Here is a 27,695-nt window from a genome sequence, read left to right on the forward strand (position 1 = left end):
CATTATTTCAACTAATAATCAAAATGTCATACAAATGGTAAAAAGTTGTTACAAAAAGAAACTTCTATTGGACATAATCACTAAAGTTGGAGACATTAAGTTAGATCTTAACAAATTAAATTTGAAAATGCAGTTTTCTCTGATTCTTTGAACTCTATTCTTTCCAGTGAGATCAGGTCTTAATGGAAGAAACTGGCCAAACATAGATATGTTAACATAACATGCTAATGATAGTTTATTCATTATTGATTTGATGGAAGATTAAGACAACCACCTCAAAAAAGCAAACAAGAAATGAGAGATTGGTTGACAAGACACACTAAGGAGAATAATCAATCTATGACAGATAATGAAATATGTGAAGATCATTCAGCTGTATGTGAAACTGATACACCAAGTTCTATAATCATTAAACCAGATGTTGCCTTAAAAAGCTTTAATAATTGTGAAATCTAGATATAAGAAAATAGAGTTCCTGCTGAAGAAGCCATGCTTTTACAAAGATTATGAAAAGGTATTTAAGGCTAGGATAGTTGCAAAGAGACAAACATATATTGAAAACTGTATTTCTAAGCAATAACTTTTTTGATACAAAATACATAATAGCATATAAATGTACACTTTAACCTTAGAATACTGTATGAAGTTTTCTGTAATTAATTACTGTATATTAAAAGATTTAATAATACAGGTTATGGCAATTTGCATGTAATACATGTTTTTAATAAAAAGTAAAATACATCACAAATGGATACGAGTCCAATTTTGCTTGCCATGTCCAATTACCAGGAACAACTATTTCTATTGCAGAGACAACCTTTCTTTAGAGGCTATGCCTCTGCACGAATATGCAAAACAGTTTAAAATGTCCACAGGTGACAATCCCAACACAATTAAAAATATAATATAATATAATTATAAATTGTAATTCTGCCAGCCCTTTTCTACAAGACATACATGTTTTATTTACTTACTCTACACCTAAATTTCAGTAATCTTTCAATAGCTGGTTTATACTAGTGCCAGATTAGTAAGATTCTATTGTACTTGGTTTTCTATATATTTATGAATGTGTAATACACATTTTGTAGTTTTAGTCTACTTCAAAATCACTTTGCTCTTAAATTATTAAAAATTCAATTTGTACTTTGTATTGGAACTGTTAATTTATTTTTTTTGCATAAATTTTTTCATTTTAGAAGTAATGGAATAGATGAAAATACATTCATTTTTATTTTTACTTTAATCATAATTCAAGATCTAAACAACATTTTTCTAAAATGAAATTTTCAAAATAAGAAATTATTATTTAAAGAATATTTGCTTAAGAAACTGTAAATAGTGTTTATTTATTATTGTTTTAAATATTTTTATTTTCAAACACAATTATTTATTTAAAAAATACAATTTAATAATTAAAAACATTTTACAATTATTATTAACAAAATATATTATTCTGTTTAAAAATATAAATATTTTCAAAATATTATATTCTATTATATTTTTCAAATTACAATTACATATATAAAATTAATATTTTGAAGTAATATTATTAGACATTGCTACACCATTTTTCAGGAACTGTTTTATGTCATCGTCATTGTATCCGATTTTGGTTAATATGTCGATAGTGTGCTCACCATATAATGGCTCTTTTTCAGCTACAACACCAGGTGTCCTGGACAAAATGGGAGCAGGCTGAGGAAAATAATTCTGCCCATCTAAACTTGTGAAAGATTTACGTGCATCGTTATGAAAATGAAAAGGGGCTTCTTTCATTGAAAGAACTGGAGTTACACAAGCATCTTTATAATCAAATATTTTACACCATTCTTCTTGTGTTTTTGATTCAAATATTTCTGTAAACTTCTTTTGACTTTTTTCCCAGCTGCCAAATTGAGGATAATCACATTCTAATAGATTCAAACCTGTAAAATGAAATGAAAGATACAAAATAATTTTGCTGTTGAACTTTAAATTTAGACAAAGTGAACTAAAACAAAATTTTAGTTTAAATTTCAAGATATACACACTAAATATACAGGCTTAAACCTGCACACAGACTGTAAATATCCAAAATATACACATCAAAACAAGTAAGGAAAACTACACTCCCTAAATACACACAAACATTACCAAAACACATTCAACCAGAATCAATACTTTCAGACATGCATATATTAGTGTATTCTAATACAATCACTGTAGTTATAGTACATATCATGGCTGCTTGTGAGTGTAGTTTAAACTACATTCACAAACAGGCACAGTCAAAACAAATACAAATCATAAGCCAGCAGGGCAAAGAAGACTAGAAACACAAATACAAAACATTAGAAAGGCAGGTTGATACAATACACTAAAAACAACATAACACCAAACTTAATAATGAAAGAGATTAAGAAAATAATCAGGAAAATTAAAATAAACACACAACACAAACAACACAATGTGCCTATACAGGAATACATTGACATGCTCAAACTAGCAGCTAAGTCACAAAGACTGAAATGGTACAAAGCCCAAATGCTACAAAAACAATAAAATAAATTACAGTGGGTGATCGGTTAACGAACAGATCGGATAACGAACACTTTCGCGAAAGATTTTTATGATCGGACAACGAACATGTGATCAGATAACGAACACCCCACAGAACAAGAAGAAGCGACGTAAAATAATGAATATCGATTGGTCTTCCCTTGTCTTCGGGCAACAATTCGAAACTTTTCGGAGTGTGGGAGACGTCGAAATCGACGCTCAAGCCGGTATATACCAATTGGATAGCATTTCTTCGAACTTTGAAACTCTCCCTTGTAATTCCAGCCTTTTATTTTTCTGACAAAACAATTCTTTTATGTATTTGCGAGACTGTCGGGTAGGCACACGTTAAGTTTTGCATCTGTTTTTCTTTTCGAAAGGTGAGTATAATAGCAAAGGTAGAAAGTGGGCAGAAGATACCTAATGTTGCTGGGCAGTTTGGCGTGAACAGGTCTACAATAGGTTGCAGTTCAATCTTATCTAAGAAAAATACTGTATAATCAAGAAGACTCAAGCAGCTAAAGGAGTAACAAAAATCACATCTGAGAAATAAAGAACATCGAAGAGTTCATAATGGAACCGGAAACGGATCTGACGACAGAAGAACGCCAAGAACTCTTGAATGAAAAACACTAAGAAACTCGGNTTGCTGATTTTTTCAAAAAAAAAAAAAAGGTTATTGTCCCATGTGTGACTCACCTAAAATTTTTAAATTCTTAATTTGCTCGAGATAGACTAAAGGTTGGGGAATGCGGACATAGACCATTTGAGAAAGCATTGCCCACATATTTTCTATGGGATTTAAGTCTGGACTACGTGATGGCCAGTCCATTACATCTATTTTTAGTTATTTAAACCAGTTTTTGTTGGATTTAGATACATGACAGAAAACATTGTCTTGCTGAAATATCAACTCATTTCCTCAATTAGTGGGCCAAATGGAATAAGTTGTTCAAATAACATATTTTGATATTTTCCGAAGTTATTTTATCATTAATTAATTAATTATGATAATATCTGTTTTTGTCATTAAAAGCAAATGCTGACCAAACCATGATTCCACCACCTCCCACTTGTCTGCTAAAATGTCCCTTTGGTTGCTTTCTTAAATCATTCCAATAATACCTATTACCATCTAGTCCATCCAGATTAACTTTTTTCATCTGAAAGCATTGCATTTTTCCAACTCATTGCTGATTTTGCCCATTCTAATCTGTTTTGTTTGAGGTCATTTGTAAGCTTAGGTTTTGCCTTGAGTTTATCATAGGCAACATTATCATTATTTTTGAAAACATTAGTTACTGTCTAATGAGACATTTTTTATGACAAACTAGCAGCAATGGCATTGGTAGACTTTCCTTGCCCATGATACAAAAAGATTTTTCTCACTTCTTTTCCTTGTGGCATTTTGTAAAAACTTAAGTCATAATGATACAATTATTATGTGAAAGAGCATAAATGGGCATTTTAATTTGCACATTGCTTATTAAGTATACTCAATTATATGTAATACACACTGTATGTATAATTATTTTACAACAGATCTGGTTGCAATTGTATTAATTCATCACTCAGAAATTTAAATATTTTTATTTATGAATATGATGTATTTAAGTAATTATTTATTATAATGAGTTTACTAATTGTTAAATTAGTATCAATAAATATTATGTGAAGTTATACACTAATTTCAAGTGTATGTATAATTTCTTTACAGACTTTATTAATGTATAAACAATGCAATTATCAAAATTTCTGTTTAAATTTAAAAACTCTTTTATTAGAATAAATTTTAAAGAAATTCTTCATATAATACTAGGGAAAAAGCTTCAGAAATAAATTATTGATATAATATTTAGGAAGCTAAAATTTAGAAAGTTTAGAATGTTTTCAGGACATTTAAGGCTGGTTCAACTTCATGAGAATGGAAAAGAGAGGAGAATGTGTGTCTTTTTTTTTCTATTATTCTCTTATAAGCATTCATCCTTCAAAAGAACAAAAGAGAAATGTACATATATTTTTGGTATCTGCAGTTTAAAATAAAATATTTGAAAGCTTATCTGAGTAACAAGTCTTTAAAACTGATAGTATATGTGATTTATTAATTTGAGAAGTAGAGAGTGCAGAGTTCTTTGGGATCATCGTCTTTAATTTCTTTTTAAAGTGAGTTATTTTTTAGGCAAGTTTTAATTTTAAATATATATAAATGTCAATATAATATCTATTTGGATTTGATTAACATAAAATATATAAATGATAAACTATGATTCATCAAAAATAATTCTGCTCTAGTTCTAATCATTTCAATTTTAGCAATCTCCATGTTGAAGGATGCAAAGGATTGTGAACTACCACCAAAGATAAAAGTAGAACTTCTGTCAACTTTTTTTTTCTAACCAAAAGAGAACAGAAGTATGTCACTAGTAATGTGCAAAAAGTGTTACATACTAAATCTATTTGATGTCATTTTCTCTTCTCTTCTCTGTTTTCTTGAAGTAAGAACCAGCCTTTAAATTTCGAACTTCAACTTATGGACCACAGATTAGCTTGACACTGTAATGTTTTATCTTGTTCACACACAGAACAGCATTACTTTCTGCCATTTTACAAATAAAATTGAAACTAAAAGACTGATATGTTAAGTCTTGAGATACTGTTTTGTCTTAACAAGACCAAAACATTTCTATGACATACTAATATTTTGGCCTCATCTTGATTTTGTGTGTATCTCAGTCTTGTCTTAGTCTTACTAGAAGTATCTTGTATTGATCTGCATTACTTTTTTTTAAGTATTTGGCATTTTATATCATTTTGTAACATTATAGATCTCTTTGGTACAAATGTTTTCCTAAAATGAAATTTATCTTGAATGTTTTAATCTAATCATAAGGAAAATAAAACATTTCTTATAGAGATTATAAATATTTTCAAACAAATTAATATTTGTTATTATTTTAGTTTTATAAATAATCAGTGCTAAAGAAATGGATTTTTTGTTGATCTGGTCATACAGAGAGCAGTCTAGTGTGGCAGTACTTTCCATCTTGACTTAATTATTTCTGAAGAAAAGTGTCTACTTTTCACAATAAAGTGTTTCTTTTTTATATAGTCTTTTTTGCTCTGTAAATTATATTTTATATATGGATTTTGTGAAATCTCACAAAATCCATATATAAAATATAATTTACAGAGCAAAAAAGACTATATAAAAAAGAAACACTTTATTGTGAAAAGTAGACACTTTTCTTCAGAAATAATTAAGTCAAGATGGAAAGTACTGCCACACTAGACTGCTCTCTGTATGACCAGATCAACAAAAAATCCATTTCTTTAGCACTGATTATTTATAAAACTAAAATAATAACAAATATTAATTTGTTTGAAAATATTTATAATCTCTATAAGAAATGTTTTATTTTCCTTATGATTAGATTAAAACATTCAAGATAAATTTCATTTTAGGAAAACATTTGTACCAAAGAGATCTATAATGTTACAAAATGATATAAAATGCCAAATACTTAAAAAAAAGTAATGCAGATCAATACAAGATACTTCTAGTAAGACTAAGACAAGACTGAGATACACACAAAATCAAGATGAGGCCAAAATATTAGTATGTCATAGAAATGTTTTGGTCTTGTTAAGACAAAACAGTATCTCAAGACTTAACATATCAGTCTTTTAGTTTCAATTTTATTTGTAAAATGGCAGAAAGTAATGCTGTTCTGTGTGTGAACAAGATAAAACATTACAGTGTCAAGCTAATCTGTGGTCCATAAGTTGAAGTTCGAAATTTAAAGGCTGGTTCTTACTTCAAGAAAACAGAGAAGAGAAGAGAAAATGACATCAAATAGATTTAGTATGTAACACTTTTTGCACATTACTAGTGACATACTTCTGTTCTCTTTTGGTTAGAAAAAAAAAGTTGACAGAAGTTCTACTTTTATCTTTGGTGGTAGTTCACAATCCTTTGCATCCTTCAACATGGAGATTGCTAAAATTGAAATGATTAGAACTAGAGCAGAATTATTTTTGATGAATCATAGTTTATCATTTATATATTTTATGTTAATCAAATCCAAATAGATATTATATTGACATTTATATATATTTAAAATTAAAACTTGCCTAAAAAATAACTCACTTTAAAAAGAAATTAAAGACGATGATCCCAAAGAACTCTGCACTCTCTACTTCTCAAATTAATAAATCACATATACTATCAGTTTTAAAGACTTGTTACTCAGATAAGCTTTCAAATATTTTATTTTAAACTGCAGATACCAAAAATATATGTACATTTCTCTTTTGTTCTTTTGAAGGATGAATGCTTATAAGAGAATAATAGAAAAAAAAAGACACACATTCTCCTCTCTTTTCCATTCTCATGAAGTTGAACCAGCCTTAAATGTCCTGAAAACATTCTAAACTTTCTAAATTTTAGCTTCCTAAATATTATATCAATAATTTATTTCTGAAGCTTTTTCCCTAGTATTATATGAAGAATTTCTTTAAAATTTATTCTAATAAAAGAGTTTTTAAATTTAAACAGAAATTTTGATAATTGCATTGTTTATACATTAATAAAGTCTGTAAAGAAATTATACATACACTTGAAATTAGTGTATAACTTCACATAATATTTATTGATACTAATTTAACAATTAGTAAACTCATTATAATAAATAATTACTTAAATACATCATATTCATAAATAAAAATATTTAAATTTCTGAGTGATGAATTAATACAATTGCAACCAGATCTGTTGTAAAATAATTATACATACAGTGTGTATTACATATAATTGAGTATACTTAATAAGCAATGTGCAAATTAAAATGCCCATTTATGCTCTTTCACATAATAATTGTATCATTATGACTTAAGTTTTTACAAAATGCCACAAGGAAAAGAAGTGAGAAAAATCTTTTTGTATCATGGGCAAGGAAAGTCTACCAATGCCATTGCTGCTAGTTTGTCATAAAAAATGTCTCATTAGACAGTAACTAATGTTTTCAAAAATAATGATAATGTTGCCTATGATAAACTCAAGGCAAAACCTAAGCTTACAAATGACCTCAAACAAAACAGATTAGAATGGGCAAAATCAGCAATGAGTTGGAAAAATGCAATGCTTTCAGATGAAAAAAGTTAATCTGGATGGACTAGATGGTAATAGGTATTATTGGAATGATTTAAGAAAGCAACCAAAGGGACATTTTAGCAGACAAGTGGGAGGTGGTGGAATCATGGTTTGGTCAGCATTTGCTTTTAATGACAAAAACAGATATTATCATAATTAATTAATTAATGATAAAATAACTTCGGAAAATATCAAAATATGTTATTTGAACAACTTATTCCATTTGGCCCACTAATTGAGGAAATGAGTTGATATTTCAGCAAGACAATGTTTTCTGTCATGTATCTAAATCCAACAAAAACTGGTTTAAATAACTAAAAATAGATGTAATGGACTGGCCATCACGTAGTCCAGACTTAAATCCCATAGAAAATATGTGGGCAATGCTTTCTCAAATGGTCTATGTCCGCATTCCCCAACCTTTAGTCTATCTCGAGCAAATTAAGAATTTAAAAATTTTAGGTGAGTCACACATGGGACAATAACCTTTTTTTTTTTTTTGAAAAAATCAGCAATAATATTTAAAAGAAAACAATACTATTACACTACTACTGTTTATTACTATTAGTAATATACTACAAATTAAATACAATACAGGACAAACAAAACTTATTAATAATCAATGTGAAGACTGACATTGCATGTCTTTGGCCAGTTTATTGTACTCTGATATATAAAGTGTTACAGCAAGAGTCATACAACCTTTCAGATGTTCATTTGTATTCTGGATCTGAACTTTGATTTAAAAAATTTCATTGTCAAAAAGCTGCTTTCACAAAGGTAAGTTGATCTAAAGCAGGAGCTTAACCTTTGAAACGTTTCTTTTATAAGTGAATATTTTCTCTCATCAACAAGTGTCTCAAAAATCAGTTTGTGATACTCTTCTTTTTAATTGTAGGTCAGATTGAAAATCAATTATTTCCATTTCTAAAATACTGACATTTTTACTTAACATACTTGCAATTTTTTGCAATATTTCATAAACATTATCAACAAATGGATTTAAAATGAATGAAACAATTTGATGAATTTTACGAAAATCATCAAATCTAATTTCGAAATTATTTTTAAGTTCAGCGAGATTTTTAGAATATTTATCTAATTCAATTTCCTTATTTATGATTTATATTTATTTTCAATTTCCTTATTTATGATTTATGTTTATTTTCAATTTCCTTATTTATGATTTATGTTTATTTTCAATTTCCTTATATTTATGATTATAGTTCTCTAGATTTGGAAAATGGTGAAGTTACATTCCTTAATTTGGATATCCACAAATTTAATTTTGACTGAAATGCATTTACACTTCCTATTAATTCAAAAAGAGTTCTTTGTTTCCCCTGAAGTTCAAGATTTGAGTTTATTCATTTTGGCTGTTATATCAGTAAGAAAGGATAAATCTGACAACCAGCCATGATAATTAAGTTCTTCATACATTTCGTTTCTGGATTCTACAAACAGTTTTATCTCTGGAAGAAACTCTACAAATTGTTGTAGGACTTTTCTCTCACTAAGCCATCTAACTTCAGAATGTAACATTAAAGTTCCATACTCAGCATCAAGTTTATCAGTCAATATTTTGAATAATCTGCTCTGAAGTGGTCTGGCTAGAATAGAATTTACAATTTTTAGAACAACTTTCATGAATGTTCATAATGCAATACTTTTGTACATAATGCCTGTTGATGAATGAATGATGCAGTGATAATGAAAAAAAATTTGGAAACTTTATTCTTATATAATGTAATGAAGTAAACTCCAGAACCAATCATGGCAGATGCTCCATCAGTTGTTATGGACACAAGTTTTTGAAGGGGCAAATTTCTTTAAATTAGTTTTCAATAACTTGGTATATGTCCTTTCCACGTGTATTTCCTTGTAGTGGCAAAACTGAGAGTATGTCTTCTTTTACTGAGCAATTGTTAAAGACCATCTTTATAAAAATATTTATTTGAGCAATATTGCAGATGTCTGTTGATTCATCACATTGTAAACTTAGAAAAATGTGTTTTTTTTTTTGTAATTTTATATTTTCAGACATTGCTTCTATTCTATGAGTGATTGAATTTCTTGATAACTAAACATCTTCAATAGCTGATACAATTTCCTTCTTATTTTTAAGTTCTTAAAATAATGTTTCTGATGCAGCAAGTATTGATTCTTTAATTATGTTGCAGTTGTCAAAGGGTTTTTTGTGCATTGCAAGTATATGTGCAATCTTAAATGAAGCAATTGTAGCAGCTCTTGATTTAGTCACAAACTTAATAAATATAGATTGTTGGACAACTAATGTGGTTTTCAATTCTTTCACTTCAGATTTTCTTAAACTACTGTTAATAGGATATTCAGTGTCATATTTTTTATAAAATGTCATTCTACATATCACTTTCTTCCAATAGCAACTGTTGAACAGCAAATCAAACAAATACATTTGTTGTTAAAATAAAAAAATATTTCTCTTCCCAATCTTCTTGAGAACTGTAAGTGTATGTCCATTTTTTTCTTTTTCTCCAGCTCATATTTAGACATAATTAGGATAACTATAGGATAAATATAATTGTCAGTATATAATATTAACCCTTAAAATAAATCAAACATATTTTTATTCCTGGTGAAAACCATCCATCAGTTCGTACACAAATTCAAAGTTCGCTCCGTGTAACTATAGAAACGTGTTAAATAGTACGAAAATAAAAACATACAACCACTATCAAAACTATATATACACTGCTCTCGCAGCCAATGATAACTTGCTGCATTAAAGGGGAAGGAGAGAGATGGTAGGTGTCAAGTGCACATCATTCAAGGCCAGCCAATTGTTAGGTGTCTCACTTGGGCTGAAAGAGATGTAGGACCTAAATGGCCACTAATAAAAATTAATTAATTTATATATATATATTTATATATTTATGTATAACTTTCTAAACTATTTTATTTTTAATAAATGTGATGAATCTGAATATGTGAGCAGCAAGCCACATGAAAACAATATATGAACAATGTGTTGGGTACAGTGAGTGTAATGTAGCGACAAACAATACACAATACACAGCTGGTGAGTTGACAGTTGCAATTTGTTGGGATAAAATAAACTTACATGAATTGTAGCACTTTCAGAATCAATGCCTAAGAAGATTTACAAACTAATTCAAAAGAAAGGATATTATATTAATTATTAAACCTTTATGTAAAAGGGTAAATTTACTATTGTATGTATAAGTATATTTACAGCAGATTTAGTTGCAATTTTATATTAAATCATCACTCAGAAATTTGAATATTTTTATTTTTGAATATGATGTATTTGTGCTGTATTTATAATAATGAGCTTATTAATTTTGAAATTGGTATAAATAAACATTATGTGAAATTATACATGAATTTCAAGTGTATGTATAATTTCTTTACAGACCTTAAATTTAAAAATCACTTTAAGTTAAAACATTAATTCATCATTAATAAAAATTTTTCTGTGATTGCAATCATTTAATATTAAAAATATAAGATTTGGCAATTAAGTTCTAAGACACCAGTTCATTGGAAACATTAAATAACATATGGTTTATGCTATATACTGTAATGCAAATTTTAACACATGGCAATATTATTTTGCTAGAGTGAAAAAACTCTAGCAAAATAAATAGACAACTGGCAGTAAATGATACATCTGTGAACTAACAAAAATTTTTTGAGATTTAGCCATTTTTTCACTCACTCCTTCATATATACAAATTTGTAATATCAAACAAACATCCAGATTTATTGGGCTATTAAGATGAAATAATTACTAAGTAATTTGGCAGGAAGTAGGCAGTTAGGCTGCCATCTCTTGTTAAATTTAATAATTATAAATAAATTAATTTAATTTTAGAATATTCTGAAAGAAAAGATGGGCCCAGAGCAGATTCGGATACACAACTCCTGTTTACTATGCAGAAACGTTGCAGATGTAGATTCAGGTAGCATAACTGGTAATACATCTGTACAGAAAGCAGGAGTTGTGGATCTGAGCCCTACCCCAGGTGACCTTTCCTTCAAAATATTCTAAAATTAAATTTTATTTATTTATTTATAATTATTAAATTTAATAAAAGACAATAGCCTTCCAGCCAAATTACTTAGTAATTATTTAATCTTAACAGCACAATAAAGTAATCTGGCTGTTCATTTGATATTTGAAGTAATTATGGGGTTGGTTGTATTTAATATACAAAACTGTAAAAAAAAAATTACAGATTTTTTTGAGATATTTTTACTAAATTATATACAACATTTTGTTTTTTACTATTTAGTAATAAAAATTTAAACATTTTAAAAATTATAAAGTTGTTATGATGGCACCATAATTTAACTACTAAGAAACTGAACAATTGTAAAAAATTGAGAAAAGATTACTGAAAATTTAATGTCATAAAGTCGAAATTTCTATTATAATTATGAGTTTAAAACATATTTATAATCATATCAAATGCCTAGACTTTGAATTTATTCATCCACAAAACGATCTATATTTACAAAGAACAATAAGTTAGCAAGCAATACTGTTTGCTAGTGAGTGAACTGTAGCAATTAACCAGTCAGAAGGAGATTCATGGCATGTGACAAGTTAGAATTGCTTTCAAAGCACCAACATTCATCTTAAAATTTCATATTTATTTCCACATTTTTATAAATATAGTGAAAAACAAGCTTACTTATATGCCCAATTATTATTTTTTTTTATCAAAAGTAAATCTAAAATATAATTTCCATTGGAAATATAATTTTCTGGTTAATTAGACTTATTCTAATGGGCTTTATCTGAAACAGATGCAACAAACCAAAAATACAAATAAAAAATTATTTATACTTGCCTACTATCAAAATAAAACAACTAAAACTGGTTTCATTATCAAATGCAAGTAACGTTTATTTGTAATTTTACACATTTTATAATGATGTAGTACAGTAAAACCTGTGTTAACCTGACTTGCATGGTACTGAATGTTTTTTCCAGTTTGGCAGATTCTGTTTTGAACAGGTTTTCTTTAACACAGAAAACTGATCTGTACTGAAGAATTCTTTCCTCTTAAGTTTCTATTTTATTAAGGTTCCATTTTAAACAGGTTTTACTGTATATATTAGTATGATATCAGTATACTTTTTATAATGTCGAAAATTTTTTGCATTTATGCAAATATTTAAAAAAAATTGTGCAATTTATGGAATCATACTGATTTTGCATAGTAATGTCAAAACTAAAAATTAACCAGTTTCATCCAATATAAATAAAAGCGACTAATTTATATAAAAAAATCAACTACAATTTGTTATCAGGACAGTTATTCAAACAACCATTTCCAATCAGAAGCATCAGTTATCTGCCACAAAAACCTGCTGTGGTCATGCAATCAAGCTACAAAGCTTCCTAAAAAATAAAATCAAAGTATGTTATAAAAGAAATAAAGCAAAAATGAAACACAAAATTTCAGTTTTGTTTTTGATAGTCATAAAACTGCAAGTACACTTTCCAGAACATAAGTGAAAAATGTAAGGAAACCTACTTCTCCTGGCTTAATATACAGTGGGTGATCGGTTAACGAACAGATCGGATAACGAACACTTTTGCGAAAGATTTTTATGTTCGGACAACGAACACATGATCGGATAACGAACACCCCACAGAACAAACACAAGAAGAAGCAACGTAAAATAACGAATACCGATTGGACATTCCTTGTCTTCGGGCAACAATTCGAAACTTTTCAGAGTGTGGGAGACGTCGAAATCTATACTCAAGCCGGTATATACCGATCGGATAGTATTCCTCCAAACTTTAAAACTCCCCCTTATAATTCCAGCATTTTATTTTTATGAGAAAATAATTCTTTTATGTATTCGTGAGACTGTCGGGTAGGCACTCGTTAAGTTTTGCGTCTGTTTTTTTTTTTGAAAGGTCAGAGTATAATAGCAAAGTAGAGAGTGGGCAGAAGATGCCTAATGTTTCTGGGCAGTATGGCGTGAACAGGTCTACAGTAGGCCGCAGTTCAATCTTATTTAAGAAAAATACTGTATAATCAAGAAGACTCAAGCAGCTAAAGGAGTAACAAAAATCACATCTGAGAAATAAAGAACATCGAAGAGTTCATAATGGAACCTGAAACGGATCTGACGACAGAAGAACGCCAAGAACTCTTGAATGAAGAACACCAAGAAACTCGGCGAGATATGTTTTCTTCTGAAAAAGAGGATTAATGCCGATATCTGTTATTAAAGATCCTTTGAAGAAGTGTGAGGATGTCAGAACAACGGTCTTAGAATGGCATACAAACCAGGTTGAGGCTTGGGGATTTCTACAATTGCAATGCTATTAATTACTTATGAAAAATCCTAAAGAAGAGAGAAAAGCAATCGACATTAAACAGATTCTTTAACCCTTTCAAACTGAAAAAACATGACTAATAAAAACACAAGACTGTGTACGTGTGTATTTTTATTATTATATATAAATAAATGTAGTAAGAAAGTATATATTTTTTATTTTGAGGAGTCTCCAGAACAAATTAATTAAATTTCCATTAAAACCTATGGTAAATCGATAATCGGTTAACGAACAATTCGGATAGCGAACAAAGCCTGGAAACGGATTATGTTCGTTAACCGATCACCCACTGTATATGCTGGGCAACATTCTACCTGGCACATAGGACATTGTCTCAATTTTGCTCTAGAATTTGTATTAATTTCATTTTTATTGATACTGACAGAAGCTGCTGCACATCTTATAAAAATCTAAGTAATTATCATACCTTTCAAAAATTCTTTATAAAACTGTGTTTCCACTGCTCCAACAGCCATAAATTTTCCATCTTTTGTTCTGTATGTTTGATAAAAAGGAGCACCTCCATCCAACAAATTTTCCCCTGGTGGATTTCCCCAAATTGGAAGATTAGATGAAGGATCTTGAGTCTTCCATATCCAGCTGCTTAGATATGAAGAACCTTCTACCTTAATTTTTAAAAATTATTTAACATATATAAAAAGTAAATACAGATTTTATAAGAAATCATTTTATGATTTATTGTAATTTTGTTAACAAATAAAAATTTCATTAACCATGTTTGCATCAATCACTTGTCCCTTGCCTGAAGAATTTCTTTCTATTATTGCTAAACATATTCCAAGAGCACATAACATTCCACCTCCAGCAAAATCAGCCAGTAAATTAATAGGAGGATATGGTTTTTCATTTTTTCTGCCAATCATATAAAGAACACCTAAATATGAAATTATTATAAACAAAAACATATAATAAAAAGTTTCATTTTAAATTTTGCATTCATTTTTATTTATAATTAATAATTATAATAAAAATGAATATATTATAATTAATAATAAAAATAAATGCAAGTCTATAATTAGAGAGCTGAGTCCACTTAATAGAGCATCAGACTTAATAAGATAGCACTCTTCCTTGTTCGCAATATTCCCCTATGTTTTATGTGTATTAGGACTTCTGTTAACAGAGCACTGAAAAGTAGAGCAGTTAATAATAAATAGTTCTATTATTTTTATATTTATAATTATATGCATCTATATTTTTAATGAAACTGAAACTAAATAATCATTGCTGTTATTTTTAACAATATTTTGATATTTTTTCTGTTGTATTGAAGTATAATATGCATTACATTAATAAAAAGTGATTTTTTAAATTTGTAACAGACTAATGAAAGGCTTATCCAAAAGGTGCCATATTTAAGTTAGCCCCTAGTACTAAATGCTCTAGCCATTGCCCTGAATTATTGTAATAAAATTTGATAGAAAATAACTTTATTCTTGCAGCACTATACTTATTTATTTTTTACTGTATGTCACATTTGGTCCAGTGCAAACTATGAGATATTTCAGTAAACTGGCTGGAGGCAGTGTCAAATGAAACTTATTCAATCATCGTAAGATCATCCATCAATTGCCTGGTTATTGGCTCAACATCACTCTGTCATACTCTTCCCTGACTCTCAGACCCAACTTGAAATTTTTGAGTAATGATCAGAGAAGTTGAAACACATTTGAAAGTTTGTGAGAAAGGAACATGTGCTGTAGGTCACAAAAGTCTTGCACATGTTTTGTGCTGTGATCTTTGTCACATTTCAGCCATGTCTTTGCTATGCTGGGAACAGAACAGAAAATTGTTTGATAGATTTTCATAGATGTGTGAGAATCTAAACAGGCAATATATTTTTATAATGGAAATTAATTATATTTAAATTAAATAACCCTACATCCATAATTTAAAATGAAAAATCATATTTTATTTTATTAATATTTTGTTGACTTGATTTAATAAAATATTAAATTAAGGCAACTTCCTGTCAAAAAGATGACACTTTTTCACTTTTATGGCAAGAGGGGAAATCTAAACTTCCTTTCACTAAAGCTTATCTTGATTTTTCCCAAACATCTGGTCATTTGACACACCAGTTCATCCCGTCAGATGATACAGATCTCAGATTGTGATTGGAGGAATTTGCATATAAAAAGAGCAATTTCCCATCATTTGAGGAAGTTTTTGCCGTTCCTGTTCAGACATCGAACTACCATTCCTCTACATTTTCCTGTCGATACCCTATTCCTGCCATCTCCTCTCTATCCCAGAGATATTAACTGTATATCAGTAGCAAGCCATAGAGGGATAGATGAAATGTTCATTGCTTCTTTAGAACTATGTCATGAGTGATATCACAAGGAGCAACATCACCAGATCATTGAAGGAAAATAGTCACATGACCATAGACCATAAAAATCACCTCTGATATCATGTCAAAGCAATGGAATCAACTAGTTTGTGCCAAGATTTAGAGAGCATTCAGAAAGTTTGAGCTAAGGGTGTTCACATCTTTTCAGCCAGGCCTACAACAATATTTCTGGGAAGAAGTGAAAATAATCTTATGGTTATTTATGTGTGTATTTATTGGTTATTTGATAAGTACAGTAAAATTATGTGATGGATTTGAATACTTCTGAGCTCATTATAAGTTATATAGAACTAAGACATGAAGTGATGGAGAGATTTGAATATGTCAATGCCCTGGGTGGTCTTGTTACTTTGTATAAAGGAGAAGTCCAGATAAGAGAGCATGATGCAGCAATCCCGAGGGTACTCTCTCAAGTGGGCTCAAGTATTTAAATCTGATTTATAAACATTTAATATTCCAATTCACATTCAAATATACACTACTTAATGGAGTTAAATGGAACAAAACTAAAACTGAAGTAAAAAACATTTCAAAGCAAAACTGAAATTTTATTTAATACTTTACTTAATTGCAATTCAAATAATAATTACCAGTGACAGTTTTATTTACTAGAATGCATTAGAGATAAATAATACTCTTGTTGTCTATGACTTCCTTGCCGTGAACTGAAATTAGATGTCTGAACTTTCAAGGATTTCCAAGTAGTCACATTTATCTTTGAAACATGCATATCACAAGAATATATGTGTACAACATAGATATCACACTTGATGTATAAATGTTACTCTCTCAATTGCCCTTTTATTAATCAAATTCTGCTTGAAAGTAGAATTTTTTTCTCCATAGAAATTTCATGACAGTGGGATTATTAACACAGTTTAATAATCCCACTGTCATTTAAATAAATCATATTTAAAATATATTTTAAATCACCAATATCAAAATGTAGCAATCACAAATCATATCACAATCAAAAATTTACAGCTTAACTCATCACCAATTTGTAATTAATAATATTTTTAAAATTTATATTAATAAAATCAAATTTTTAATTGAAAGAATAAAACTTATTCATTGTAAAGTTAATGTGGACTATGTAAACATACCTGAAAGTGCAATGTAATTAATATCATGACCAGCCATCTTAGAAAATGGCCCATTTTGACCAAATCCAGTTAATCTTGCATAAATCAATTTTTCATTCAAAGAGAGTAATCTGCTTGGTCCTAACTCTAATTTTTCCATAACACCTGTATCAAAATGGTAATATATCATTTCAGAAATCTTTAATAAATCTTCAGAAATAATAAAATGTTATTTTTAAATATACTGTATCTCAAGTTTGTATCAATTTTGGATCAAACAACTTTTTATTCTGAACATTTAAAATATATTGAAATTGTCATGGGGTCTGGCTGGAGGAAACTTGTTGGGATTGGAAGCTGATATGCAAATAAGATTTTTTGTTTCATAAAATTTCCTAAGAATGATATAAGCATTGTAAGGCCACTCTAATTGTCCTAAGATATTTTCTTGGAACAGTTCTGTAGAATGATATTTACTGTATAATGTTTTCTTTGTATTATTTTATTTATTAAAAGTATATTGACCATACCCTTGTTTAGTTATATTTTTCCTTCTACATAACCCTTGGGTATTCACATATTAATAAATTTTTCATAAAAATATTTTATTTGAATCATATCATAATGTATCAATATAAAGTATATACTGTATGTTTTAAATTGCGAAAACAGATTTTCAATTTAGCCAATGAACATGTATTTGTAATCAAAGACTATAATACACTTATCATCTAATAGTAAGATTTCATTTAAATTTTTTGATTAATAACAGTGCTTTAATTAGAAATAATTACAAGGAATATCCTAAAATGAATGGCAACAGTCGAATCTCAAAATGCCTCTACCAAAGAAATCAAAAACTAGGAAAGGATTGTGTTGTTTGCATGGTGTGTGTTTACCTGCAATAGGTATTTGATTAGGCAATTATAGTAATCTTAGAATCTGCTAAAGTTGACAGAGCAACAAAAACTGCAGAGGAATATTTAAGTAACAGGAATGATGAAATTTTATAAAAATCCAGGTAATGCATGATTGGTGTATGGCAAGGATTTATACCAGAGTAAAGGAAGCTTGCAAGAATAAAGTCTTGACCTATAAAACTGTAGTCAAGTGAGCAAAAGCATTTTGCAACAGAGAGAAACATCATTTAATAGGAGCTGGTCATTCCCTCAGTGCTATCAAAAAATCAATGTGCAGGCAGCCAAGGCCTTACTAGATGTTGACCAAAGATAGTTACATGAGAAACTGTCTGCAAAGATAGGTGTTTCTATGGAAACAGGTGTGTATATTCTAAGGGATATTCTTTGTAAATGGAAAGTTGTATTGACATCGGTTCCACACTTTGTCAGATACACGTCAGTAGCAATGCTATATGACTACAGTATAACAGTACATCTTGAGCATTATCAATGGGAAAGAGTAGCTTCCCTAAGATACATCTTAATCATAGCTGTAATATATGCACAAGTCTATCAAACCAAACTGAAGTAACAACAATCATGTGGCATGTATGATCCTCAGAGACCAAGAAAATTTAAACAAGAGCCTGTAGATGCTAAAGTCCTGAATATTGTAATGACAATGAAGGTGTAATCTTGTCCACACTGTACCAGATGAAACTACTATAAGTGTACAGAATTAGATTCCATGGGTAATCATTTTTACTCTGTAATCCACTAAAACTGATCAAAGTTGCTTTGCAGAAAATCATCACTTGCAGGATAATGTCATCTGTGACTTTGGCTTATTTCTAATAAAAAATTGTATGAAAGGAAGGTGTTTTTCCAGCAATGACAAGCACCTAGCAGTATGGGATCAAGAGTGTGCTGATTTTCCGGAAGAAAAATGGAAATGGTTTGATGATATTTTCAACATATGGCAAGATGTATTGAGTGTGGTGGAGAGTATTTTGAAAGACTATTAAAAGTAAGCCTAGAGGACAAAACTTTCCAAGTGATCCACATAAAGGTCTGTAACAGAAATAACATAATAAAACAATATACATGTAATAATGTGTTACTGTTGTCATTAATTTTTGAATTCTCTTCATATGCAATACCCTGTTTGTCTTACACACTCTTATTTCTGAAAATGAGTTTCTCCCACTTGACATCACCTCTTTCCTTTGAGGTGCCTTCCTCATGAGGACAGATTATATTTATCCTGTGTACAGTGGAACCCCGGTTAACGAACGTAATCCGTTCCACGAGTCCGTTCGTTAACCGAATTGTTCGTTAACCGAAGCAATTTTTCCCATAGAAATTAATGCAAATACAATTAATCCGTTCTAGCCGTCAGTATTTTTGTAATTTTATTTGTAAAATGGGTTTTCTTTAATGAAAATATAAGAAAACGTGCTCATAAACAGTCGATCTAGGTTAAATTTTCGGATAAGGGGGAAGATTTGACGGGTATAAAAACATCCCACACGATCGTTAAAGTTTTAAAATGACAGATAGCAGAAACAATAGGCTAAATTATGAGCGAAAGGCTTATAGGTTTATCAACAATCTCTGATCAGAGTCGACGAACAGGTGTCAAATAACTCCTCGGAACAAACCTTTCTCGTGACCTGATCTGGTTTCGGTTTTCACCTGGAGACAAAGAAGTAAACAATCGGGAAGCGATGAATGGGACGCAGGACTAATCATAAGATAATTCAAGGAAAAAATACTATAAAAACCCCGAATCTCAAGGTCAAAACGCAGTTTTCCTAAAAATTCTATGGCGATTAATCTGTGTCGTCTTCATCTGGATTAAGCCTGAAGTCGTGCCCGCTAAAATTTGTGTTGTGTCTCACGGACCGCTCCAGTCGTTGCAGCTCTGTCACCTACCATCGCTTCTGTAACCAAGCGAACCCATCTCGTCTGCTCTGGGGCTACGACTGATCAGCTTGCACTATCGTAGGACCAGCGATACGCCACTCCTCAGTGCTGAGAGAAAATACTGTAGATAAGCCATTTCCAACTACCTCAAATATGTAAGCATCTTCCCGTTCTAATAAACGATTTTCACTGTAAAATACTTGTCATCTTTGTCTCCTCTGCCACCACCAACGTACGAATGGACCCTAGATCATCACCGACACACGATTAACTGATTTTCCCTAAAAGTCAGCAAGCTTACAAATTTGACACAAAAAGCCGTTAAGTTCGTTATCCGAGACAAAATTTTTGCAAAATAATAGTTCGTTAACCGATTTGGTCGTTAACCAGGACGTTCGTTAACCGGGATTCCACTGTATATATTTAAATTATGGCTTTGAAAATGTTAGAATACTAAAATAAATCTTTGCCTATTTAGTATTTAGTATTAATATTTAGATTTACTCTTATTTGAAGATTACTTATTGATATTTTATATTCTCTAATGATGTTTATTTATAAAAAGCAGCTTTAAACATTCTAAGGTTTAAATAAAAGTGATAATGACATCATATTTTTGTTCCTTGCTGGGATAATGTAAATACCAATTCACCATTTGAAATGTAGAGGATGTTTGTCATTTCTGAGTAATAGTTTAACATTAAACAAATTAATAAAATTACACAGGAATTAATAATATACAGTGGTACCTCAGGATACGAAATTAATCCGTTCTGAAACTGAGATCGTATCATGAAAATGTCGTAAGGTGAATCATTTTTTCCCATACGATTACATGTAAAACCAAATAATTCGTTCCAACACTAAAAACACACTCAAATTAAAGCTAAGTTGTACATTAAAAAAAATAACTGTAGTAAGGAAAACACTGAAAAATGCATTTTGTAGTTGTAAATGTATAAATAACCATAATAGAATAATAATTGATTTAAAAAAATGTAGTTTTATTTGCACTTTACTTTTGAGGATAGACGATGGTGGAGGTGTAAACTGGTGGTGGAGGAGAGGGAGAAGGGAAATGATACTAAAACTTAACTTACATAACATAATGTAACAATAACTTAAAAATAACTTAGAAAAGATTAAAAAAATTTAGTGTTGTTTTATATATATATTTTTAAATTTTTATTCACTGCTTTTTGCTTTCTTTCCTTCACTTCCACCAGTACTTTCACTGGATAGAGGTCGCTTGGTAAAATATCTCTCCAAAGAGATTTGGCTTTGCCTACTTTTTAAAATGTTTCTAAAATGACTTAGGCAAATGTCATTAAACTGAGCAGCAATATGGCCAGTGTGAACCTTTTTGGGATGTTTCTTTTAAATAAAATCAGTCACTTTCTGATAATACCTCAAGATTTCTTTTATCGAGTGAGATCCTTCCATGACAAAGCAAACACGCGGACTGAGACCGATGAACAGAAGTAAATAAAAAATGGCGCTGCAAACTAATGTAACGTCGTATAGTGAGTTTTTGTTCATATCGTGGAGCAAAAATATGTTCGAATTTCATGTCGTCTCCTGAAAATTTCGTATGCTGGGGCGTTCATATCCTGAGGTACCACTGTAAAATTACTATACTATATATACAGTATATTTTTATGTAATTAGTAAGGGTATTGATTATTATGTTATTTAATATGAAGTTACGATGATATAATTTTCTTGAACTCATCAACTATTTTACTTTTTGGGTTTTACATTGTTTAATTATTATCATATTGGATAGAATAAATACTGAGTTACACTAAGATTTAGCACTGATTTGATGTTTGTTAGAATTAAATATTGATTTTACATTAGTTATGATGTAGATGCTACATTAAATTCTACATTAAGGCTTAAGCCTTACATAAAAAAAAGTAAGTAATTATTGGTACAGCAAATATTTCAAAATTAGAAAATTCAAATACAAATCAAAATAAAAAGATAAAAAACCAACATATTAAAATTATTCTGGCAAGTATTTTTAATGAACAAAAGCATTTTGAATTGAACATAAAAAATTTAAATCAAATTCTATTCAATTAAAATTTTGTGTTTGATTACTGTTGAATATTTTATAAAACTGATGACAATCTATCCACTGGGTCAAAAACATTTTTGTTCATTGGAAACACTTGCTAGAGTAATTTTAAGATAAAATATCAAAGATGTTGATATTTTTATCTTTCAGTTCTTTCTCCAGTTCCTCAAGTGATTTCTTTACAAATCAAAATAGAGTGTAACTTAACAAAATAACAAAAATTTTGTTTAGAAATTATTTTAAGTTATACAGTATTGTATCTGAATCATTTTAACTCATTTAATGCTTTAGAGTTGTATTTGATCTCAACTATTTTAGATTTTTAAAGTACCATTTGAATTTCAAATGTTTTTGCCTGAAGATGACAAATATGAAAACTGTCAAAAGTTCTTGTGTAATTTTGTAAATTTTTTCAATATAACTGTTAAACATATTGAAAGTTAGTTATTCTGTTAGTTATATCTTGTTTGATGTGGCATGCTATTGGTGTTAACTTTATGTTAAACTATTAATAATCTTGGATTATTGGATATTTAATTTACATTATAATAGCAACTTTATTTACACATATTAATTTAAAAATTCTCATCTTAATCTATTTTGAATGTTTATTTTTATTCCAAAAGGGTGGTTCAACTTCTGTCTGGAATTTCAGTAATGACAATGGAACTGTGTGTGTTACATAGTCCCAATTTTTTTTTTAATTATATTCTTCCTTGTTCTATCTGTGGAATAGCTTCTTTACCTGAGGAAGGCTCCTCAATGCTGCCGAAAATGTTTAAATGCTATCTGCTGGAGTAAATACATACAATGTTTGTGTCAGTGTCAATTAAAAGTATGATTTTTTGACTGGTGTTGGAACCACTACACGATGAACTCTCTTAACTTCAGAGAGTGGCTCTTCTCCTAAGGCTTCCTTTAAAGGGCCAGACATTTGTGATAATCAAATGATGGCAGATCTGGATTGCAGGCAAGGTGATCCAGAATTTCCTAACCAAGTCTATTGATTTCATCAGACACAGAGTTATGCTTTGACACTAGTCAAAATACTTTTATTCTCAGGCATGCCATCATTGTCAAAACAATGGGAGAAGCATCAGTGTGTGGAAGGGAAGTATCTAGGAAACAAAAACAAATTAGAACTATGTAACATGTACTGTACAGTTCATTCACAATTAATGAAATTCTGGATTGAAGTTTGGTTGTCCTTGTATTTACAATTATTTTGATTTAAGATGAAAATGTATAAATGTTAAGTAATTTTGATTAAGTAAAGGCAGATGATTAAATTACTATCTTGTATTATACTTAATCCTTAAAATTAAATAATTAATCTAAATTATTCCAAAAGGAAAGATCTTTAATGGGACATGAACAACAACCTCTGCTTACCATACAGGTGTGTTATCAATTATGCTACCTATCAATAGATCTCTGTTCAATTTTCACTTCCAGACAAATTAATGCATTTGTACAGAAAGCAGAAGTTACAGGCTCATGCCCACTCCAGATCAATCTTTTCTTCCAGGATAACCTGAAAATGTTCATTTAAGTAATTTTTGCTGGACTAGAAAGCGCACTTATATATGAGGCATATAGTTTCAAAAACAGTCAACTCCATTTTTTCTGCGTCTGGAACATAAGGGTTGTGAATGCAACTGATTTTGAAACTAACTTCCAACTTTCCTCCTTTTTATCCCTTCTTTCTGTTTTTTACTAGTTAAGAAATAACAATCGTCACTGAAGTAAGCAAAAAATACATAAGATCAAATGCTTAGTTAATGTTTTTAAAAGATGGACTTAGCTGTTTTTGAAACTACAGGTAACCCCCGTATAACACGGTACTTCTATAGCACGGATTCACTCTAACACGGTTAGAGAATTGGTACCATCCCCCGTAAACACGGTACTTTTATAGCACGGATTCACTCTGACACGGTTTGAGAATTGGGTAAAACCCTCGTACAACAGGAAATGTAATAAATTTTTACATACTTAAGTACTAATAGTTCACGAAAATTATTAGGACTTAAGTATGTAAATTTTCTCTTCTCATCTTCTGTCGATACACGTGGTCCTTCTCGAAACTTGTTTCAATGTTGCCAGATCGCGACGCTTCTGCTTCTGATGTTGCCGAATGTTTTTCCCTTATTCCATACTTGCTTTATTCTTCATAAGTGCTTAGCACCATATAAGGAAATTTATAAAGACCTTTTAACTAGAAGCAAGCAATCTAAAATTACACTTTTTGCAAAAGGTAAAGCATGGATCTGAAGATAATGCAGAAAAATGCTCAGAAAATAAGGATAACTTGCCAAAAAGAAAATGCTCTCGGTTAATTAATAGTGTTTTTAGTGATGACGAAGAAAACATTGTTTAATTTATATTAATATGTATCACTTAAAAAAATTTTAATGAAGATATTTATCTTAATTATAAAAATATACTAGCATGATTTTTAATTTTTGGAACCTAACCCTCCTTTTCGTATTAGTTCTTTGTTTCGTATAACACAGATTCGCATAACACGGCAATTTTTTGGAACGTAACTACCGTGTTATACGGGGGTTACCTGTATATGCTTCATATATTTATTAAATTAAAGTTATTTACTGTTTTATAATTCAATTAATAAAAAGGAAATTTATTAATTACTAAATAACAATACAAAAATATTTTTGTATGTTCTTAAATCAATATCAAGATATTTAAAAAAAATAAACTTTTAATTTTTTATACCTTTTAATTAATAGAGCCATAATACATAGTGTAGAGAATAATACATACATATCAGAAAACACTTAGAATTTATATTCTTACATACAATGTATTAATGATTAATGATGTTTTTCTATGTATATAACAACCTACCTTTACGAAATGGCTCTAACAAGACATCTGCAGTTTTGCATAACCGTTCTAATATTTTAACTCCATCTTTCTGTCGAAGATCCAATACAATAGACTGTTTTCCTCTAGACAATTTATCACTAACAACTGGAGAATTTGGCTATTAAAATACCAACAAATAAGTAAATACAACACACACATTTATGGATGTACATATCATAGTTTATACAGTAAAACCTGTAAAAACCAGAACTTCATAGCATGCTATAAACTTTCAGCTTAATCAGGTTTTCTAATTAGGCTAAAAGTTTATAGCATGTTTTCCATTGGCTTGTTTGTAGATTCCACATCAAACAGGCTATTTTGTAGAAAAAATTTTACTGTGATGCTAGCTAAAATTTTCTGGCTTTCACAAGTTTCCATCTTACAAGTTAGAGAAGTTCCATTCCTCACAAGTTTTACTATATAAATAATTTGAAAATGATGATAATTTAACTAATTATTTAATAAACCAAATTAAATTGAAAGATACAATATTTTAAAATTTTTATAAACTCAGTATAAGGATTTTAAAAATAAGAATTTATTGTTATATTTGTTACATCTGGAACATAAGGGTTGTGAATGCAACTGATACATCTATTCAAATGAAAGAAATAGATCATCAATAACTTCTAGGACACCTGAAGTTATTGACAGTTTCATGCTTGGAATAAAGAGGTTTCTTTGAAAAAATTTGTAGATTCAGTAAAGCAAAACCTTTACAATCCAGTAAATAATTTTAATGTAAAATACAACAAACATTTCCAATCTTACACAAGATCTGTCTCAGGTCAACAACATTCTAAATTCATTTCCAATCTAAATCAGTTATTTCGTAGATTAAAAATTCATAAAATTTAACTTTAAAACAATAATAAAAATGGCTTCTGAATAGTAATTATTCCACAGACTCAAATAGTACAATTTAGAAAAGATATAAATATACTGCTTAAAAATCCAGTGATAAAATTTTATATAAATGCTTCGATCTGTTTTCAAAACATCTTCAAGATTCATACAGAGAAAATGAAAATTTCTATTAAATGCTTTGAAAATGATCTCATTTTAAAACTAACATTTTCAAATGAAAGAAAATTCAGAAATTTTTTATATTATTATTATAGATTTAAAATAATAGAAAAATTAAAAACTCAGTTTACAATATTTAACTAAAAATTCAATATTTTAATAACCAATGTGACATCTATATTAAATACTCTTAAAATTTATGATGTTTGATCTGTCTACAATCAACAACACTAATCTTATTGGCTCATTCACATAACCATCACTGATATTTTTTTTCTTTTTCTTTTATACAATGGTTAATATGGAGTGTGCAGCTCATGTAGGCTATTTACTCCAAGAACAAGAATATGGAAGAATATGGACACATGCATCCGATTAGCCGGCCTTATAGACAGAATGGCCATACCTGCATGGGGGAAATAATTCCGGGAGGTCTTTTAAGGAAAACGGGCCCCTATTCAGGCGTTACAGACATGGAGAAAATCTGGAAAACTCCTGGCCAGCCCATCCAAGCAAGGCGCAAACCCATGACCAAACTCCCAGTGTTCAGGGACAAAGACCACTTGGCCACTGGCAGGCCTACTGACATTTTTAGCTCTCATCATCTGCTGTGTTAATTATTTTTTTGGCTAAATTTTTCTAAAAACACAATGCAATATGATCATCTTCAAATTTATTTACTTAAGAACTTTTCAAAAATGTTTCTATAAATAGATTGTATAACAGTAGGTGTCCAGATATTAATTGACTTATCGTCTCCAATATAACAAAATACTTCAAAAATAATATATGCCGTAAATGACCGGCTGAATAGCTCATATCTCTAGGAATAAAATTCTGCTATTATTAACCAGATAAGTTATAAAATTTACTTTGTCAACTCTAATAACGGATGCTCCAAAATCGCTGAGGATCATTCCACAGAAGGGAGCGGGTGCTAATCCTGCTAATTCGATGACTTTGATACCTCGTAGAGCCATTGCTGTACTTTGCAGTTTTATTTCCTTTGTTGATAACTAATTACGGATAACTTGTTCTAGATTTTTAACGTTATATTTCCTCCTTTATTCGATATATATTCTCGTCTCAACCACTAGAATGTAGCATCGATTTTATCTTTCAATCATGTGTTCTTTTTTATCGAAAGATTAAATCGTTTATTGACACGATTTAATCTTTCGATAACAAATTTAAGTATATGTATCTACAGTAGTGAATTTTTAAAAAAATATTCTTGCCACCTTGCTTAATCATTACATTATAAAATAATGTGATCTAAATTTTGACTTGTTTATAGAGGACGCTAGATGAGACATTTTAGTGGTGCCCTCTAAGCACATATTTAAATCT

General features: G+C 29.6%; 1 protein-coding gene across 2 annotated transcripts; it reads right to left on the reverse strand.

The window, feature by feature from the left end:
* Positions 1–1,509: 1,509 nt before the first annotated feature.
* Positions 1,510–27,674, reverse strand: LOC111631650 (alpha-methylacyl-CoA racemase-like). 2 transcript variants are annotated; one of them, XM_023375948.1, is made up of 7 exons: positions 27,587–27,674; positions 27,218–27,438; positions 25,296–25,434; positions 17,538–17,681; positions 14,789–14,949; positions 14,482–14,680; positions 1,510–1,928 (listed from the first exon to the last, which is right to left on the reverse strand). In XM_023375948.1, exons 2-7 carry the CDS (start codon positions 27,323–27,325, stop codon positions 1,531–1,533), a joined length of 1,149 nt encoding a protein of 382 aa, XP_023231716.1. In that variant the 5' UTR covers positions 27,326–27,438; positions 27,587–27,674; the 3' UTR covers positions 1,510–1,530. The 2 variants fall into 2 exon arrangements, with proteins under 2 accessions (XP_023231716.1, XP_023231717.1); XM_023375949.1 differs by having other exon boundaries at positions 27,603–27,620.
* Positions 27,675–27,695: the final 21 nt, after the last annotated feature.

The sequence above is a fragment of the Centruroides sculpturatus genome, unplaced genomic scaffold (assembly GCF_000671375.1).
Source record: "Centruroides sculpturatus isolate CEXI.00-Female unplaced genomic scaffold, Cexi_2.0 scaffold762, whole genome shotgun sequence".
Classification (NCBI taxonomy): domain Eukaryota; kingdom Metazoa; phylum Arthropoda; class Arachnida; order Scorpiones; family Buthidae; genus Centruroides; species Centruroides sculpturatus.